At 46.1% G+C, this 18980-nt stretch overlaps 2 protein-coding genes across 2 annotated transcripts in view; both read right to left on the reverse strand.

Moving 5' to 3' along the window:
* Nucleotides 1-2295, reverse strand: LOC137650137 (tRNA-specific adenosine deaminase 1-like). Its single transcript, XM_068383283.1, has one exon. The coding sequence runs from the start codon at nucleotides 2292-2294 to the stop codon at nucleotides 756-758; it is 1539 nt and encodes a 512-aa protein (XP_068239384.1). The 5' UTR covers nucleotide 2295; the 3' UTR covers nucleotides 1-755.
* Nucleotides 2296-2351: 56 nt separating this feature from the next.
* The window catches only part of LOC137650138 (anaphase-promoting complex subunit 15-like), a 75638-nt gene continuing 59009 nt past the window's right edge, over nucleotides 2352-18980 (reverse strand). The window contains exon 3 of the mRNA XM_068383285.1: nucleotides 2352-2627. Within this exon, the coding sequence (XP_068239386.1) occupies nucleotides 2415-2627 (213 nt within the window). The 3' untranslated portion in view covers nucleotides 2352-2414. The remainder of the gene's footprint in view (nucleotides 2628-18980) is intronic.

The raw sequence follows: 18980 nt of genomic DNA on the forward strand, positions 1-18980 counted from the left end.
TTTTTGTACAGACAACCTTTTATTTTCATAATCGGGTTACAAGAGAAATCGAACCTCATTTGTTGTTAAATTTCATTTAGAGGCGAGCAAAATAGTCTAATTATCTTACCTGACTACAGACAATACAGTAGAGCAAACATATAATAAAAATAATTTCCTTCCATAGAAAAGCAAAGTTAGTGCTCATCTGAAATTCAGTAATAATTTATCCTGAATTCAAACCTATTTTAAGAGCAAAGTATATCTACAATAAAACAAACTATCTTTAAAATAAAGGGATATACAGACACTTAACACCTGTAAAACCTAACTAATTTGAAGCCGTATTATAAATCATTATAAATATTCATTGAAACTCATCCTGATATTTGATACTTATAATGCAGTTCCAGAGTTATAACAGCCAAGTAAAGTATATAACTATTTAGCAAAACAAAATTATCTTGCATGAATAAGCTTTTTTTTGTCCACAACACAATACAGTACTGTATATAAATTTACAAAGCTATCCAAGCCAACTGACAGTTTTCTAGTAACTCTACATTTTATATAGCTTTTGCTTTCATGTTGTTCTGATGCCTGACCAGTCTCTTCTTAAAGCAGCAGAATATTTGATAAAAGCACCTAACGACCAACGCTAATCCAGCTTTTCGGAGTACCTACATTCTCCTTGTTAGATCTCAATCTCTTAATGATATCTGCTATCGATACTGTATTACAGTTCCAGAATTATGAAAGCCAGATAAAATACATATCTACTTGCTAAAAAACTTATAACTAAAATTACTGCAACTGTCTGGTTTGAACTCTTTTGTATGAATAGGCTTTTTTGTCCAATTGCACAATATATGATTTTTCAAAGTTATCCATGCCATCTGATAGTTCTCTGATAACTCTTTACATTCGGCATAGCTTTTGCCTTTGTATGGCTCTGATGACCGACCAGTCTTTTCTAACAAAAGTAGAACCTTCTGTAAAAGCACCTGACGACAAATGCTGACCCAACTTTTCATAGTTCCTACATTCTTCTTGGTAGTTCCCAACTTATAGCCGTTGACAGAAACCTCATGTCTATTGATATGGAAGTCAGTTAAGCTCCAGATTAAACTGTTGGGAGATGGCTTCACTCGGTCTGGATTTGCACAATTGCTGGTGACAACAGATCGCGAATACGGAAAAGCGATGCTGGATTGGAAAATACTAGGTATTACTTGATTAAAGCCCGGTGGTAAGTTGAATACTTGAACCCGATCCCTGAACCTGGCAAATACTGCTCTTTCCATTGCTTCTTGACTATAGGGACAATGACCAATTGTAATACTTTCTAAATAAACTGGTTTTTCAAGGAAAGGCATGAGTAATGCCCCTTGCATTCCCAAGATAGTCCACTTGAAAATTTTGTCACTACAAGACAAGGATAGGGTGGGATCTCCGCGTCCTGGCTTTGTACGTAAAACGCCAGTGACATGGTAATTTGCACCTGCTACTTTCGGGTCTTCTAATTCCCCACTCACACACTTTGCTCCTGTTCTGTGAATATCTGTGGCTTCTGCTATGCAGGCTTGGCTATGTTGCTCTTTACTCTGAGTGTGTACACCTGATATGATAGAACTATTTTCCAAAATATTTTGCAAACACACAGTAGGATTATCTATTTCTTGATGGTATAAAGACTGATGTGTAACAGAGTCAGTATTTTCTTGCATATCATTCTTTAGTTTCTTGGAAAGAGGTTCACCAGTGCTCCCAAGAGTTGACCTTTTTCCATTTGTGAGGTTTTTTAATATACCCATATTCACCTCGTCTAAGAATAGTCCCTCTTTTGTATCCACAAGTTCACCTCCGAAGCAATCTTGAGACCATTCTTGTTTTGGAAATATTGATGCATCACCACAAGGAGTATGGCTGCTATAAAAGTGAAAAGTAAAGCCTGGTTTGACTTTGTACTTTCCACTCTCTGTGCATTCAAGTATGCTGCCATTTCCAGAAGCCGCATGTATAATCTGTTCGATTAGGTAGGATACAAATGCTCTTCTTGCTATGACTTCTGCATGGCTGTCATGAAGTGCATCGCCATTGCAGGGTAAAAGAGATGCTCCAATACATTTAGAGCCTGTACCTAGAGAAACCACTTCCAAATTCCCATCACTGTCCCTCTTTACAACACACGCAAGGAGTGTGTATTCTCCATCGTCTTTTGGTTTCCCCATCTTCCCTAATGAGCTAAATTTCACGGCACAAACATCACTGATATGATTGGGAAAGTCTTCCCTGAAGACATTAGTTACCGACATTGCTAAATGAAACTTATAAAATTTAAGTATAATGGCTGCAAAAAAAAACCCAAGGACTGCAATACTATAGTGTCATACAATAATTATCAATAAGAAAAGAATAACGAGCTAGATAAAACTTCAATGCAACATTGGGTCAGAATAATCGTCATTCATCTCTGAATCATCATCCTCCTCATCATCATCATCATTATCATCATCATCGTAATCATCATCATTGTCATCTTCCTCATCTTCACTATACTGTTCTGAAGCACTTTTCCCAATAGGAATAATTTCACTGCCTTTCTGCATTATTCCCTGCAACTGTACTTGATATACCTGTTCTTGATCCTGGAAAATCAAATGCCATATTAGAGGCTACAAATGGGTCAGGGTTTCCTGAATATGAATAACAAAATTTCTAATTATAGGATCCAAAAACTTTGTCTATTCCTAGTGAAGCTAAATCACTTGTGATTAATGTATAAACATAAAAATCATATCCGAAAGGTTCGTATTGAAGTAATCAATATTGTAAGAAACATTATAAACCATTATCAAATGCTAGAGTAAATATTGTATTAATAAGACCCTCATTTTCAACGAGCTAGCCACCTACAGGTTGATTTATCTATAACCTACCAAGAACCAAATAGAGAAAAACACTATTTGTAGAGGTTCAATTATCAGTGGCGAACCTCTGTGAAAAAATTTCATTCTTTTTCCCACCTCCTCACAAGCATGCTCACTCTAGCAGTGGCTACACTTATGCTTGTAGTACTAGTCCATTGGGCAATCCCTTGTACCCAGCATCAAGATAACTGAATGCTACTCACTACCTGCCTCAGTGGTGTTCTGCATCTTGCATGGCAAGTATCTGTGAGATTATAGAACACACACAAAGAAAATCCATTTACAGTAATACCTTGAGGTACGAGTTTAATCCGTTCCGGGACCGAGCTTGTATTTCAATTTGCTCGTATGTCAGATGAACATTTCCCATATAAAATAACTATAAACAAATTAATCCATTCCCACCCTCTGAAAGAACCCCTAAAACAGTATATTACAGAGGAAAAATTAAAATTTGGAGACAATTTGTATTTTCCCTAACGATACAAACCTTAGCTATTTACTAGGGGTATTACTTTCCGCGAAGCTGAAATGACGAGCCATCAAAATTTAGCGAGGGTTGTTAACTACCCGCTAGTTAGCAGGGGGTAGGGGGGTAGCTTGCTACCACTCCCACTCACACACCGGTGATTTAGCTCACTTTTTTTGGAGGTAGGACTTCAAGGGGTATAGGGCTGGCGGGCAAGTTTGTATAAATAGCTAAGGTTTGTATCGTTAGGAAAAATACAAATTATCTCCAAATTTGTCATTTGTTCCGTAACTGGAATACAAACCATGCTATTTATTAGGGGTGACTCACCCATTAGGAAGGGTGGACGTCCCTGCCAATCTGGCTTTTGGCTTTATGTGAGTATGCTAGTACTCAAAAATAAGGAGTCCCTGCGCCTCGCTAAAACCTTGCTACGCAAGGTCTGCGGCCTATGCAAGCTGTGTGTTGAGATAGGCAGAAGTGTGACTGTCTAGGTAAAGTTATTCTGAGTCTCTTGTAGGAAAAACTGTTGCAACCAAGACTTTCCCAATACCACCTTGCCAGGGTATGGGGACGCAACAGTATTAGCTTAATACTAGGTGCACAAGGAAGCATGGATTACCTACAGTGGTTTGAGGTCAGCTTATGCAGAGAACCCAGGATGCTGCTTTCCCCAAGAGAGGGGAGGATGAAGAAAAGAATAAGAGCCAGTCAAATCTTTTCATTTACACAGACTAAAACCGGGAAACAGTGCTCTCAACCTTATGCTACTTATCCAATAAGGAGCTGGAGGTATACAACCAGCTGCTGCGCAGCCACCACAGGACTGATAGAGATCATATAGAATTCCTGTGGGTCACGTCTTGCAGGAGAAAGGTTGCGAAAGTCACCTGGAGCATTCACATCCTTTCTTGTAAAAACCTGCATCACAGAGTAATCTGCTTAGAAGGGCCAGGGGCATAGCTATGCCCCTGACACCGTGAGTCGTCATGTTGGGTGAGGCTCTAGATTCAGGGCATAATTGGTGACACTGTGAACCCAGCAGGGATGATGTTTTGGTGATCCTCCTTTAGTGTCTCCCAATACTGATGATAAAAAAAGGGACCCGGGTGGGCTGTTGCCGTTCTCTTAAGGTAGAGTCTCATACCTTACCCTGGGTACAGTAACAGATGATCTGGATCGTCTATTACCGAGTGGAGACTTGTGTAGGATCCATCACCTCTGGAGACTGTGTCTGGTGACATACTCGGGGACGAAACTGAACGTTACCTTTCGCCCTTCTCATTAATGGGTGATGTCGAAAGAGAGACCATGAAGTTCCTTGACTCGTATGGCTGCTGTCAGGATGTGTGGGAACATTGTCTTCTTAAACCAGGTGAAAATTTGTTGCCTGGTGAAGTGGAACATAAGGAGGTCTCTTTAGAGACTGGAGAATTTGAACCATGTTCTGAGAGGATGGTCTCAATTCCGACTGGGGAAAGGCAACTTGTAAGTCCGTATGAGTTAGGAATGGTCTAGCGATGAGTGGATGTCCCTTCCTTTCAGTTTGAAGGCGAAGGCTCAAGATTGAGTGATCGTCATTACCAGTTGAAACTGAAAAGGGGGTCTTTTCCTCTTGCATATAATCGAGGATTCCGCTATTGCTGGAATAGAGGTATCGAGTGGAGAGAGACACTTTCCCATGACACCAACCACACAAGACGTTATACTGCCTGGTAGACTGATGCTGAGGAATTCCTCAGATATCTAGACAACCTTTTCACAACTTTTTGCGAAAAGCCTCTGTGAGATAGGAGGTAGTCTCCAGGCGTACAATCATAGCACAGCTATAGCTTATGGTGGGTGTCGAAGTGTGGTTGTCTGTGATGTGGAGAGGGTTCTCTTGGAGAGACTATCAGGAGCTGTAGAAAGTTTGGAAACCGTTTTGCGTAAAGCCATAGCGGAGCTATGAGAGTCCTTGAGAGCCTGACCAATGTTCTAGCCTTCTTGAGTGCCCTTCTCCAGACAAAACAGGGACGAGACTTAAACGTCATTGTTGTACCCACCGTTGTTGGCCTGTTTCTTGCCAGAGAGCATTGGGGTTTAGGGCTGGGGTGCAACGGCAGCCTGAGGTTCAGGGGCATTGCGAATAGATACCTAGTTGGAGGAACACGTAAAGTCGGGACTTTGTCGGCTACAAGGTGATCCAAAGACCATTTGGTATATCTTATCTGAGATGCTGTGCACAGATTGTCGGCGAGCACATTCCTCTAGTCTGGAATGAAGCGTGCTGATAGTGGCACCGAACGGACTTTGGCCCATCTTAGTGTTTATACTGTTAAATGGGAAATGGCAGCGGGCAAGTTCCTTCTTGCTTGTCGATGTGAGCCTCTATGTGGTGTGTGGTGTTGTCGCCCATCACATCACTGAGTGGTCTGTTAGGAACCGATAAGGCTGCTGAAGGACCGGAAAATTGGCTTTCATCTCTTTAAGTAAAGGTACTTTCGGATTCTGTCCAGAGGGCTGAGGTCGTGTAGTGCAGCACTATGGTCCCTTCTCTCTTCTTCTGATGTGTTCTAAGCACAGCATCAAGTCTGAGGGGTGGGGAACGATGATAAGGTTATACCACTCTGTAGATTCTCGACCGACACCCATCCCTTGAGGTTTGTCCAAACTTCTGGTCCCATGGGGGTCAGAATGTCTGGGGGATCGAGGGCCTGATTCCAATCGGACTCAAGTCACTCCGGGGTTGGGAGTTCTTCTCGTTTTGAGAAAGTTTTGAGGAGATTAGTGTCTAGAATCATTCCTTCTGAGAGGGAAGTAGGGTAGACTTCCCCTGGTTTACCTTGACCACTGGATCTTGGTAAAAAAAACTTCAGAAGTTCCGGTGCTAATGCAAGGTTGCCACCGAGTCTGCTAAGGTCAGTCAGTCGTCCAGAAACGGAGGAGACAGTAGACGATCCTGTGAGGCCAGGATGAGTGAAGTGGAAAGACTGAAACACAGTGCCCTGAACTGGTGTTTCTTGTTTGTCTAGACTGAATCTTTAATCCCTTCTAGATGGATGGTTTTGGCCTGGAAGTATGTGTCCTTTAGGTCCAGTGTGCAAATGAAGACCTGAGGTTTTAGCCTTTGTCCGAACTCCAACATGGTGTGGACATCAACCCAAAGGGACAGCTCCTTGCGGATCCTTTCGCATGGGAGATTGTTGACCCTGGGGTCTTGACTCATGGCGTAAAGGATCGAATGCGATACCCTGTGTAAGGATTCTTCCCTGAGAGAGAATTCCTTTAACTGATAGAAGGAAGGCAATGCTTAACCCTACCATGCGCCCTGATGGGATTGATGCTATTCCTTAGAGTAGAATCAGTCTGGTGAATATTAATCAATGGTTAACGGTTGGGTATCGTGGTTACTGTGCAGTTGGAGAGTGCTCGCAAGTAGTCCTATTGTCGAAAAGCCACTGATGAGGGTTGTCGATCGTTTGCCGATCACTTTAGAGGATTGGTGTGATGGCAAACGGCCAGTAGCGAGAAGTGTGTTGTATACCTTTTGATCTAGGGAACCGGGGGCAGAGGTTGACTAGTAAGCCTGAGTCACGAACTGCTGGCGAATTGTCGATGATCGGTGAATCGGCGGTCTGTAAGCCGGAGATGGTTACTGAAAGGCAGATGAAGGCTGTCTGGTCAGTCAGCCAAGGTAGGTTGGCGATAAATGAGTTGGTAATCTACTTTGAGAGCCCTGAGAGACAGCAGAATGGTTTAATGATAGTCAGTTGGTGATAGTAAGCCATTGATGATCAGCGATTGATCGTGTACCGGTGATCGGTGAGCTAGAGATCAGCAAGCTGACTATGGTTCCTCCTGGTTGGTCAGAGATCAGCAAGCTGACGATGGGCTCGTCAGAGATCAGCGAGCTGAGTTCGATGATTGAAGAAAGATGAGCTGCCCATCGGTGATTTAGTGATCAGCAAGCTGATGACTAGTTATTGACTAGCAATCAGTGATCGGCACGCTAGCAATCGGAGATCGTTAGTCATTGGAGGGACTAGAGGTCAATGATCAGAGCTGAACTAGCAATTGATCTGGTGATCGGCAACCTAGCGATCAGCAAACAGTGAACTAGCCATCAGCAAACAGTGATCTAGCAATCAATCTGTTGATGCTTTCTTGTTTGCTGACATTGGTATTGTCAAGTAAAACTTTAGAGGAGACAGGGACCAAGGATTCCCCGTTTTGATTCCCCTTGGAAGATGGAATCTTTGGGATATTGAACCCTTCTGTGAAGCCTCTTTCCTCTTCTCCCGGCGGCCATGTTATGCATTTGCGGGGAGAGGAATGGGGCAATGGTGACCAGTCCAAAAAGCTTTATTCTTTTTGCCTATTGCGCGAGTGTGCAGGAGAGTACTGGAGCGATGGCACACAGGATGATGCTGGTGCTCAGTTTCTGCTGAAGCGCAGTTTTCGGTGAATGCACAGAAGAGCGCTGGAGAGCAGGCAAGCGCTGGTGCGCAGGTGAGCGCTGGCTCTTTGGCATGAGCTGAGGCATTGGCGAGCATTGGATCTGCGAGCACTGGCTCTTTAGCAAGAGCTGGCGCATTGGATCTGAGACCGCAACTGCCCAGGAGAGAGCTGGTCTGAGAGCGCAGGAGAGCGCTGGTCTGAGAGCGCAGGAGAGCGCAGAAGAGCGCTGGTGAACAGGCAAGCACTGGCTCTTTGTGAAGAGTTGGCTCACTGGCGCGCGCTGGATCTAGGAGCGCAAGCGAGCAGGAGAGTGCTGGATCTGAGAGCGCAGGTGAGCGCTGGCGTGCAGTAAGGCACTGTGTAAGGTTTTGTGGAGTATCCCTAGAATGCGCAGAAGCGCGTGACTGGTTGCGCAAGGGCAGGTGTATGGGCATGCTATTGCGTGGCGCACGTGCAAGCAAGAGGGCTGGCACGCGCCGGAAAGACTGCTGGCGTGCATGCGCGGAGGACTGCTGGCACACGTGCGCGGAGGACTGCTGGCACACGTGCGCGGAGGACTGCTGGCGCGCGCCCAAAAAACTGCTGGCGTGCGCGAAGGACTGCTGATGCGTGTGCACGGAGGGCTGCTGGCGTGTGCGCAGAAGATTGTTGGCGCGCGTGCGCGGAAGAGTACTGGCGCGCGAACAGAGGAATGCTGGCGCGCGTGCGCGGAAGAGTACTGGCGCGCGAACAGAGGAATGCTGGCGCGTGGATGACTGCCGAACGCTGGTGAGCAGAGATCGTTGGTGTGCAGGCACAGTAGAGAGCGCATGAGAATGCTGGGGCGCAGGAGAGCGCATGAGAATGCTGGCGCGCAGGAGAGCGCATGAGAATGCTGGCACACATGAGAGTGCGGGCGCATAGGAGAGCACTGGCGCACAGGAGAGTGCGCATGAGAATGCTGGCGCACATGAGAGCGCGGGCGCATAGGAGAGCACGGGCACGTAGGTGCAGGAGAGCACTGGCGCGCAGGTGCAGATCGTTGGCGAACAGGAACGATCCACAGAAGAGTCCAGGACCGAAGTCCAAGGACTAACTGCAGTGTAAGGTTGCGCTAGCAGGTCGGCAGGTCAGCTGAAAGGACAATCAGGAACTGGGATGTGCGCTTTGGAAGGGCGAACATCCACCAATGGCGACCGTGAAAGGTCCACAGAAGAGTCCAGGACCAAAGTCATAGGACTAAGCTACAGCGCAAGGTTGCACTGGTAGCTCAGCAGGACAGCTGGTAGGACGAGCAGGAACTGGGATGTGCCCTTTGGAAGGGCGAACATCCACTGATGGCGATCGTGAACGATCCACAAAAGAGTCCAGGACCGAAGTCCAAGGACTAGCTATAGCGCAAGGTTGGGCTGGTAGGTCAGCTGGTAGGACGAACAGGAACTGATGATGCCCATGAGGGCCGGTGGACCAGCAAGCTGACCTTCAGCAGTAGCGATCCTCCAAAGAGGAGTCTCTATGAGTGGCGACTCTCGCGAACGAGAGAGGTGATTACTTCACAGGAGAGACTTGCCTAAGACTATGCTTCGCCCCCGAAGGAAGAGAGACTAAGCAAGGAGAAGTGCAGTCTAGGCGAAGACAGCAACAGAAGTCGGAGTCTGTGAAGTGATTAAGATGCAGGCAGTTCTCCCTTGGAAGGGGGAAACAACCTTTCCTCGAAGATGAAGAGCTGATCAGGTTTTGCCATGGGCGAACTTCTGAGAGAAGGGATAATGCCCATGAGGGCCGGTGGATCAGCTAGCTGACCTTCAGTAGTAGCGATCCTCCAAAGAGGAGTCTCTATGAGTGGCCCCTCTCGCGAACGAGAGGTGATCACTTTGCAGGAGACTTGTCTAAGACTATGCTCCGCCCCCGAAGGAAGAGAGACTCAGCAAGGGGGGAGAGTAGTCTAGGCGAAGGCAGCAACAGCAGTCAGAGTCGATGAAGAGATTAAGATGTGGGAAACTCTCCCTTGGAAGGGACAAACAACCTCACACCTCGGGAGGAAACTCTCCCTCGGAAGGGAATGTTGTCCAACCCCTGGAGGCAAACCTCCTGGTAGCGTTATGATCTGAAGTACTGATCATGTCACAGGCATACTTCTAATAGAAGAGATGATGCCCATGATGACGTCCTCTGAGGGATGGCAGTGATAGCAGATTCCCCAGGCATGACCATAACAGCTTTGCTTCGTCGGCACTCTTAGTCGAACAAAGAAAACTGCATGGCTAACTGAGGAAAAATAAAATAAATTATGTGACAGAAAATTCCCTAGGGAGGGACTCCAAAGAGGACCACCGAGGGAACAAACATAAAATAAGTATTGCGCCCTCCCTTCTCCAGTCGACATCCACGGGAGCAGGGGGAGCGGAGAGTAACTGTAATAAAAACATGAATTACAATTATTTAAATCAGCTAAAAATATTCACTAATAGTAAGAGCCACTGATCCTCCGAAGGGAAGTGTTCCCCACGGAGAAGAAGCTGAAAAGTTAAAATTACAAACAATTATAATTTCACTAAAATAATTGAGAAAAACAATCGGAAGCGCAACCTAACCCGCGAACGGGAAAGGTGTTCCCCCGTTAGCTACACTGTTGGAGGCCCATGAAAGGTGAACGGCATTGAGAAGAGATAGACCGTAGTCAGTCTCTGAGAGGCCACACTCCCTTCGTTCAGAAATCCATGTTTCCAATAGGAAAAGGGAAAAGACAAAGACAATAGTTGAATGAGGAGGGTCCGAACAATGACGATTCCCTTGCGGCAGCTGAGTCAACAGTTATATGCCGACGGGAAGATCGATGGACCAGGGGGGAAGAGGTCATTCCCCACAAAGGGAAGTGTCATAAGAACCTGTCGTATATGTATCACACGCACAGCACAAACACTGAAAAGGAAACTTACAACATTTCTATACATTTATACCTATATATACTGTATAAACATTAAGAATGTTTTCATATATATATATATATATATATATATATATATATATATATATATATATATATATATATATATATATATACACACATAAGAAAAAGTTAAAAGACAAAAATTAATGCCAGTCCAGAATAGGCGAGCAGGAAGAGCGGAAACAACCACTCTCCATCCGAGCCAAAAGTAAAGTGAGCTTAATCACCGGTGTGTGAGTGGGAGTGGTAGCAAGCTACCCCCCCTACCCACCCACTAACTAGCAGTGTGGATAGTTAGCCCTCGCTAAATTTTAATGGCTTGTCATTTCAGCTTCGCCGAAAGTAATACCCCTAATAAATAGCGTGATTTGTATTTAAGTTACGGAACAAACATGTTTTTAAGGGTTGTAATGAACATCTTACGCTAACAAAATAACAAATAGCTATGAGCTGGTTATGAAATGTAACATTATTATGGAGTTCTTACCTTCGAGACAGACGGTAGCGGCTAATGGCGGTGTGTGCGGAGGAGGAGGAGGGAGAGAGGACGGGGAGGAGAGAAACTTGACGGCAACACGTTCGGTACGCAACACTTTAGTAAAACTACATAACATAATCTTAACTTTAAATTCATCTTAAATGAAATTCAAATTTAAATTTAACTTAAATGAAATTAGCTTACTGTACACACACTTAAAAATAAAATGTTAATCTTACGTTACACTAGACTTAATTCTACATTTTGTTTTCATTTTCATTTTTTTACTTTTCTTCTTCTACCGGCTTGGCTCTTTTTGCCTCGCTTTCACCTACACTTTCCTTCTGCTTGAGGATGGAACATATAGTTGATGTACTCCTCTCATAATGGTGCGCCATCTCAGTCACTCTTATGCCACTCATGTTTTGCGATTATTTCATGCTTCATCTCCATTGTCAGCATACGCTTTTTCTTTTCACTACCCTTGTTTGCACTCGCTTGCTTTGGACCCATTGTTTATTTCATTAATTATGCACTGATTCACGCAAAAAAACACGTAAAAAACAAAACAATACGGCCGATGCTCGGAGATAACTTTACGCAACGGAGATCCGACGGGAAAGACTGAGTGATGCTTTCCTCATGAGCAGCCTCTTGCACACGCGGCCACCTGGCAGCCGCATAGGAAACTACTGTACCTCGTATCTCAAATTTTTCCTTGTATCTCAGAATAAAAATTTGCTTGGAACTCTCCTCGTACCTCAATTTTCTCGTATGTTGGGTCGCTCGTATTCAAGGTATTACGTACTGTACTGTACTTTACTGAAAACAGGACGGCCTCTAAACCCCTTGTGAGTCTTCAAGTTGAGGTGCTATCCCAAAAGAACTTGTAATTTTTTGTCTCTTGTTGAGAAGGGAAATATAATCAATTTGATAGAAAAAGAAGAATACTTATTTGCTAGATTCAAGAAAAAGAAAGAGCTAAGTGCAGACATCTCTAGTGCATCTACCAGTGCTAAAGTGGCCTTGATGTTACGAGGTAAATCATTATCATTAAAGGGTTGGAGATTAACCAACCCAATGAGTAACGCATTTGACTCCTAAATAGCTAGCCCAAATAGATTCACAAGATATAACATATAGATATTAAATCTTACCTACGCAATATGACAAATTTAGAAGTAATTTGTATTTTTCCTAACTATAAAAACTTAAGTTCTTTACATAGAATAAATCAATGAAAGCTGGCATACAGCTATAAAATTTTCTAATGAAGTGTCAACTACCGTTCCGATTGTTACTGTATCCGTGGTAACGGGGAGAAGCAACACCCCTTACAGCTTTCTCATACCTTATCTACTTTAACCGTAGCTGGGACTTTCTCTTGGGGTAAGTGATGGCGGATAAAGTTTGTGTGAAGAACTCGGGTATGTTTTGTTGCAAAAATTAAAAACTACTTCAAAATTTGTCATTTCTTCCAACCCAAATACAAACCTTCATTCTCTACGTACGAGACTTACCCTGAGGTGGGTGGAAGACCTTTTAATTGGCTGACATATTTGAACAAGGATCGCTGCATCCAAGCATGACAATGCAAGGGATGAGCATCCTGACACTTCCAAAACCAGTGGCCTGCCAATACTGGCGGGTTGACGGACTGTGCGAAAGTAATTACAAATGTAAGAACATAAATGTTAGTGTCATAGGCTATGTATAATTAGGTTTAGGAATATACACATTGAGGACCAGACGTCTCAACTCCCCCTCGTAAGGATACTGTATTGGGGAAGTAATAGGAAATATACCCGCAGTCAAAGACATCTAGCTGATAGGGTCTTTGGAATATGTGCCCCAAGATAGGGGAAGATGAAGAAAAGAAAAGGCCAGTCATTTCCTTTTCATTCATCCTAGACTAACACCATAACCTCTGCTCTTGAATGACTGCTAATGGTCCTGTGATATGCAGCTACCACAGGGCATATCAAAAACGTGTCTAGGGAGCTGTGTGTTCTGCCTTGCAGGTAGTGAGTAGTGAAGGTAAATTGTCTTCCCTATACACAATTGTAGTACCTGCATCACACAAGTTCTTCTTGAACAACAGAGGCGTATTTATACACCTGACGCTGTCATATCCCTCACTGTCGACGGAGGAAAGGATCCACGAGAAGAAGGTGTTCCTCGTCCTCTTCTTGACTTTGCTCATACTGATAATCAAGTGCTTGATGTGTGGGTGAGATTGTCCAGTTCACTCAAGTAGCGACTCTCAGAACCTTACCTGGGAATAAGTTGACGACGACCTGTAAGCTTGATAACAATGATCTTTGAAACACAATGAAAACCTTCTGTTTCATTATTAGATCATGGTAGATTTTTCAAGAAAAATCTTTTATATTGCATTTTGCATGTTGCAATGTTCAGTAACAAAGATCAACTGCCTACAAAACAAAGTAAACTGCAGTACAGCAGTTGTGCTCAAAATTCGTTGTCTTATTTCACTGTGACAAGTTGGTGTAATCCAGTTAAGGTCATTTAATTCCATTCAATTCCACCTTGAAATTTCTTGCAAAATCTACCATAATCTAATAATGGAACTGAAGATTTTCATGTTGCTCTACAATCATCGTTATCAAGCATACAGGTCATCCTCAACTTATGACAGGGTTAAATTCCAAGAGACAGGTTGTAACTCGATCTGGACAGATGTCGATCTTAAAATGTGAAATTTCCATAGATTTATTATGCTGTGTCATAATTCTGTAATCATCTTAGTCATATTTTATCAATATTTTCTTACTGTATATCATTTCTCCAGACCTAAAAGTGATTTCCGGTACATCACAATCAAAAGTTGTATGGACTCTACATCCCAGTGCGGAAGTGCTTTGGATGGAATTTTCTATGGGTGAAATTTTTGTGGATGGAATTTTCCTGCCATGATACCTAAAATGCTTTGGTTGTTACATCTAGCCAATGAATAGTTTGTCCCAGATTGTATCTCCAGTTGACAGATAATGTTTGTTCACCTTTCTTGATCCCAGCAAATGCTAGTAACCACTTTTATTCGAGTAGACCTATAGGTGATAGTCTACGCTTCAACACGGTCCCAAAGATTTTCAGCCCGATTACTAAACTGCTCAGGCATGGCACCCACTATCACACCTTGAACTCACTTGGGTGCTAGGGCTGTATTTTGCCGGATAATATTATCAATCCTAAGGAGGGACTGAACTTGGGCCAACAAAGTAAAGTTTTCAACATGACCAACTGAGCTAAACCAGTTAGATAGAAATATACAAATAAACTTTACATACCTTATTACTTACATATTATCTTTGCACCTATTTTTCAAAGAAGTAAAATGGCTCTAAAGTAAAAATCACAAATTTTAAGTAATTTGTATTTTTCCTAACAGTACTTACCTCGAACTACTTTCTTAGGAGTATCTGGGATCTCCTCCCATCCGACCAGAATTTTGTGTAGTTTACCCTATTCCCGTTTTCTACGCGGGGTAGTCTCTGGCGGAGTGATACGCGCCCAGAGATGACCCAGGGTCAGAGAGCATGCTTTCTCAGGTCTCGCTCCTCAGTAAGTTTGGTAGAAAGAGGATCTCCTCTCTCTATTACGTCCTGTAAGGCACTCGGGGAAGGATGGATGGGCCATAACCCGAAAGTAGTTCGAGGTAAGTACTGTTAGGAAAAATACAAATTACTTAAAATTTGGGATTTGTTCCAACACGGAGTACTTACCTCGAACTACTTTCTTAGGAGACTTATACCTTAGGAGGTGGGAGCGTACTGCAGGACTCAGAAACCGGGATGATGGAAGCAAAAAGGGGGAAACCTAGATAGGGGGCTAGGTTCCGCTGACCCACCGATAAAAAAACACTCGAAATAGGGGGGGGTAAGGAAAAGGAACCTGTGTCTCTTGGACTTACTGCCCGTGGGTTCCCTGGGGCTATACCTTTAAGTCTTCTGAAGCGCTGAAATGACGGGACAGAGGGAAAATCTGTCCAAGGACCTCCTCGAGCATTCCTTCAAGTAGTGAGCTGTGAAGGTTGACTGATTGGTCCAAGTACCAGCCCTCAGGATTTGGCCGACTGCCATGTTCTTCTCAAAGGCCAGAGAGGTACTCAGACCTCTGATGTCGTGGGGTCTGGGTTTACCTGGAATAGGAATTCCTACACTACTGTAGGCTCTCCTGATCACTTGCCGTAACCAGAAGGAGATCGTGTTCTTGGATACTGGTTTCTTCACCAATCCTGAAGAAACAAACAGATTCTTGACTTCGGGCCTCAGCCTGGCCGTCCTCTCCAAGTACTTCCGTACTGCTCTGACAGGGCAGAGCCGCAAGTCCTTGGGGTTTTCTGAACGTGGGATTGCCAGCACCGAGAACCCTTCAAACTTGGGGTCCCAGACTGCTGAGTTCAGGGTCTTGGTCACGAAGGATGGTACGAACTTGAAGGTAACTTCACGCCAACCCTTCGAGTGTGACACCTCCTATGAAAGTCCATGAAGTTCCCCTACTCGTTTCGCCGAAGCTAGTGCCAACAGAAAAACAGTCTTGAGGGTGAGTTCTTTGTCTAGGATGTCCTTTAGGGGTTTGAAGGGAGGTTCTGACAGCATCTTCAGGACCCTTTCCACGTCCCACTGGGGCACTCTAACCGCTTGCGGAGGGCATGATTGCTCAAAGCTCTTGATGAGCATCGAGATGTGTCTGGAGGAACCTAGGTTGATGCCCTTCAGGAGGAAGACTTGACCTAGGGCTGCTCGAACTCCTTTAATGGCTGGGATGGACATGATTTCCTCATCCCTGAGATAGACAAAGAAGTCCGCTATCTCCGGGATAGAGGCTCTCAACGGCTTGATATTCTTAGCGGCGCACCACTTCGTGAAGGTAGCCCATTTTGCCTGGTACACAGCGGCCGAAGACCGTCTCAGGTAACCCGACATCCTCGTTGCCGTCTTCGCCGAATAGCCTTCCTTCCTCAGGAGACGCTCGATAACCTCGACGCGTGAAGGCTGAGGGACCGAGGGTTCTCGTGGAACCTTTGAATGTGTGGTTGCCGGAGAAAGTCTGACCTGTCCGGAAGGGGCCAAGGTGGAAGGCGCACCAGTTCCTTTAGGTCCGCGAACCACTCTCTCTCCGGCCACCAGGGCGCTACCAAAGTCATCCACAGGTTGCTCGCTCTCCTCACCCTGTTGAGGACTTGTCTGAGCATTCCGAAGGGAGGGAAGGCGTACACGTCGAGGTTGTCCCAGGGATGCTGGAGGGCGTCCTCGAACGCTGCTCCCGGGCCTGGCACAGGAGAACAAAACACGGGGAGCTGTGCGTTTAGTCTCGTGGCGAAGAGGTCTATTACCGGCGAGCCCCACTTCTGTATCAGTCTTGGCCACTTCTGTGAAGGGACCACTCAGACCCCACCACCTGACCGACTCTGCTGAGGCCGTCGGCTAGGATGTTCCTTTTCCCTGGAATGAACCTGGCCGAGATCCTGATCTCCTCCCTTACGGCCCATTCCAGAAATTCCAACGTGAGGCTGTACAACTCCTTTGATTTTAGTCCTCCTTGCTTCTTTATGTATGCTACTACTGTGGCGTTGTCGCACATCAACCCACGGTGTTTCCCCGGAGTTTCTGGACAAACTCCAGACATGCCCTTTGTACTGCCATCATTTCCAGTACATTGATGTGAAGGTTTTTCTCCTCGGGTCCCCACCTTCCTCTCGCTGTACTGTCGAGGAGATGAGCACCCTAATTCTCCTTGGAGGTGTCCGTGAAGAGGAGCATCTCCGGAGGGTCGGCTGCGAAGGGCATCCCCTTGAGGATGTTCGAAGTGTCGAGCCACCACTCGAGGACCTCCTTCGTTTCCGTGGTCACCGGAACTACTTTGTGAGGGGAGTCTCTCTGGTTCCAGGCTTCTTTCAGGTTCCACTGAACTCCCCTGAGCTTGAGTCTCCCCTGAGGAACTAGCTTCTCCAATGACACGAGGTGACCTATCAGTCTCTGCCAGTCCTTGGCCCTCCTGGGCTGACCCGACAGAAAGGGCCTTAGGATCTGGCTCAAGTTGTCTAGTCTCTCCGCAGAAGGGAATGCTCTCGCCAACCGGGAATCCAGGACCATCCCGAGGTAGCTCATCCTGGTGGAGGGTATCAATTGGGACTTTTCCAGGTTGATGGTGATACCCAGGACGTTGCTGAACTGCAGGAGCTAAGCGCCTTGCCCCCTCAGTACTTCCCTTGAGTCTGAAAGCAACAACCAGTCGTCCAGGTACCAAATCAGGCGGATGCCCTGTTCGTGTGCCCAGGCTGAGACTGTCGCGAAGATCCTCGTGAAGACCTGAGGGGCTGTGGATAGACCGAAGCAGAGGGTCTTGAACTGCAATGTTTGGGTACCCCATTTCACCCTTAGATACTTCCTGCTGGAGGATTGGACAGGGATCTGGAAGTGTGCGTCCTTGAGGTCTATCGACATCATGAAGTCTCCTTCCCTCAAGGCCGCTAGGACCGACTCCGGAGTGTCCATCTTGAAGTCGGCTTTGCACACGAACTTGTTGAGGGCTGAGAGGTCTATGACTGGTCTTCAGCCCCCTGTCGCTTCCTCCATCAGGAAGAGTCTGCTGTAGAACCCTGGGTCTGGGTTCTTGACTGGCTCCATTGCCCCTTTCGCTAGCATAGAAGAGACTTCTTCTTGTAGGGCTGTCCTTCTCAGGGGGTCTTTCGGTGCCAACCATTCCGCCTGTAGATCTGGTATCAGAGGTGGGGGTTCCGCCAGGAAGGGCAATCTGTATCTTTCCTTCAGGACCGTCACGGTCCACGGATCTGACCCGTGGTCCTGCCATGCTTGCCAAGAATTTCTGAGGCATCCCCCCACCTGAGGCTTCGGCAGGAGTAGGGGGCCTCCCTCCCTATTTCCTTCGGGAGGCACGGCCCGAACGCCCTCTTCAGGAGGCCGAATAGGAGGGCCTGAATGTTGACTGTGTGGTTGAAGATCCCCTACGGGAGGGCTGTGAAGGCTGCTGCCAGGACATAGTAGGAGCGTCTCTCCTGGGCTGGTTAGGTGAGGCGCAAGGAGGAAGAGGGACGTCCGAAGGAGGTCTCCTATGGGTGGATCTTCTTGCTGGAGGAGGTCTCGATTCCCCACATCCTTTAGCTTTCTCACCCTCTCCATCGCTTCCTCTACTTCCTTGAGGGGGAAGACAGCCTCACCCAACAGTGGAAGACTCCTCAGGGACCTCGCCTCTCTGTCGGGGAGCCGCCTTACCAGTTTGCTGAGTACAGTGTCCCTTTTCCTCAGTATCCAGTCGGCGGTTTGCGTAATCAACTGATAGGACAGGAACTTCAGGGCCTTACCTCCCGAGCTAATCAGCTCTTTCAGTAGGACCTGATTTTCTGGAACCGCTAGGTCGTGCGAGGATTGGAATGCTACCAGAATGGCGGCCCACCAATCCAGCCAGGATGACACATGCACCAGGTCCCTGGACAACTCCTCCATCATGGCGGTCTCCGCTGGCAAAAAACAAACCGGGGCTGTGGTCACCCTCTCTTCTGCTGCGCCTTGTCCCAAGATGGCGACTGCTGGTTCTACTGCGCAGGGTCCCGCGCGGTGTCCTTCTGGGAGGTAGAACCGCGACTGAGTCTTCAGGCCCTGGAGAAGCCTAGAGGCGCTCTGGTTCTTGGGGGCCTCCGCATGGTTGGCCACTACCTTGTTCCCATGTGCCAATCCCAGCTTCACGTCTCTAGCCACCTGGAGAGCTAGT

This window comes from Palaemon carinicauda, chromosome 11 (genome assembly GCF_036898095.1).
Source record: "Palaemon carinicauda isolate YSFRI2023 chromosome 11, ASM3689809v2, whole genome shotgun sequence".
Classification (NCBI taxonomy): Eukaryota; Metazoa; Arthropoda; class Malacostraca; order Decapoda; family Palaemonidae; genus Palaemon; species Palaemon carinicauda.

What these genes read in the sequence shown, in the direction of transcription:
- LOC137650137 (XM_068383283.1), bottom strand. Translation starts at nt 2,294, where the DNA reads ATGTCGGTAACTAATGTCTTCAGGGAAGACTTTCCCAATCATATCAGT.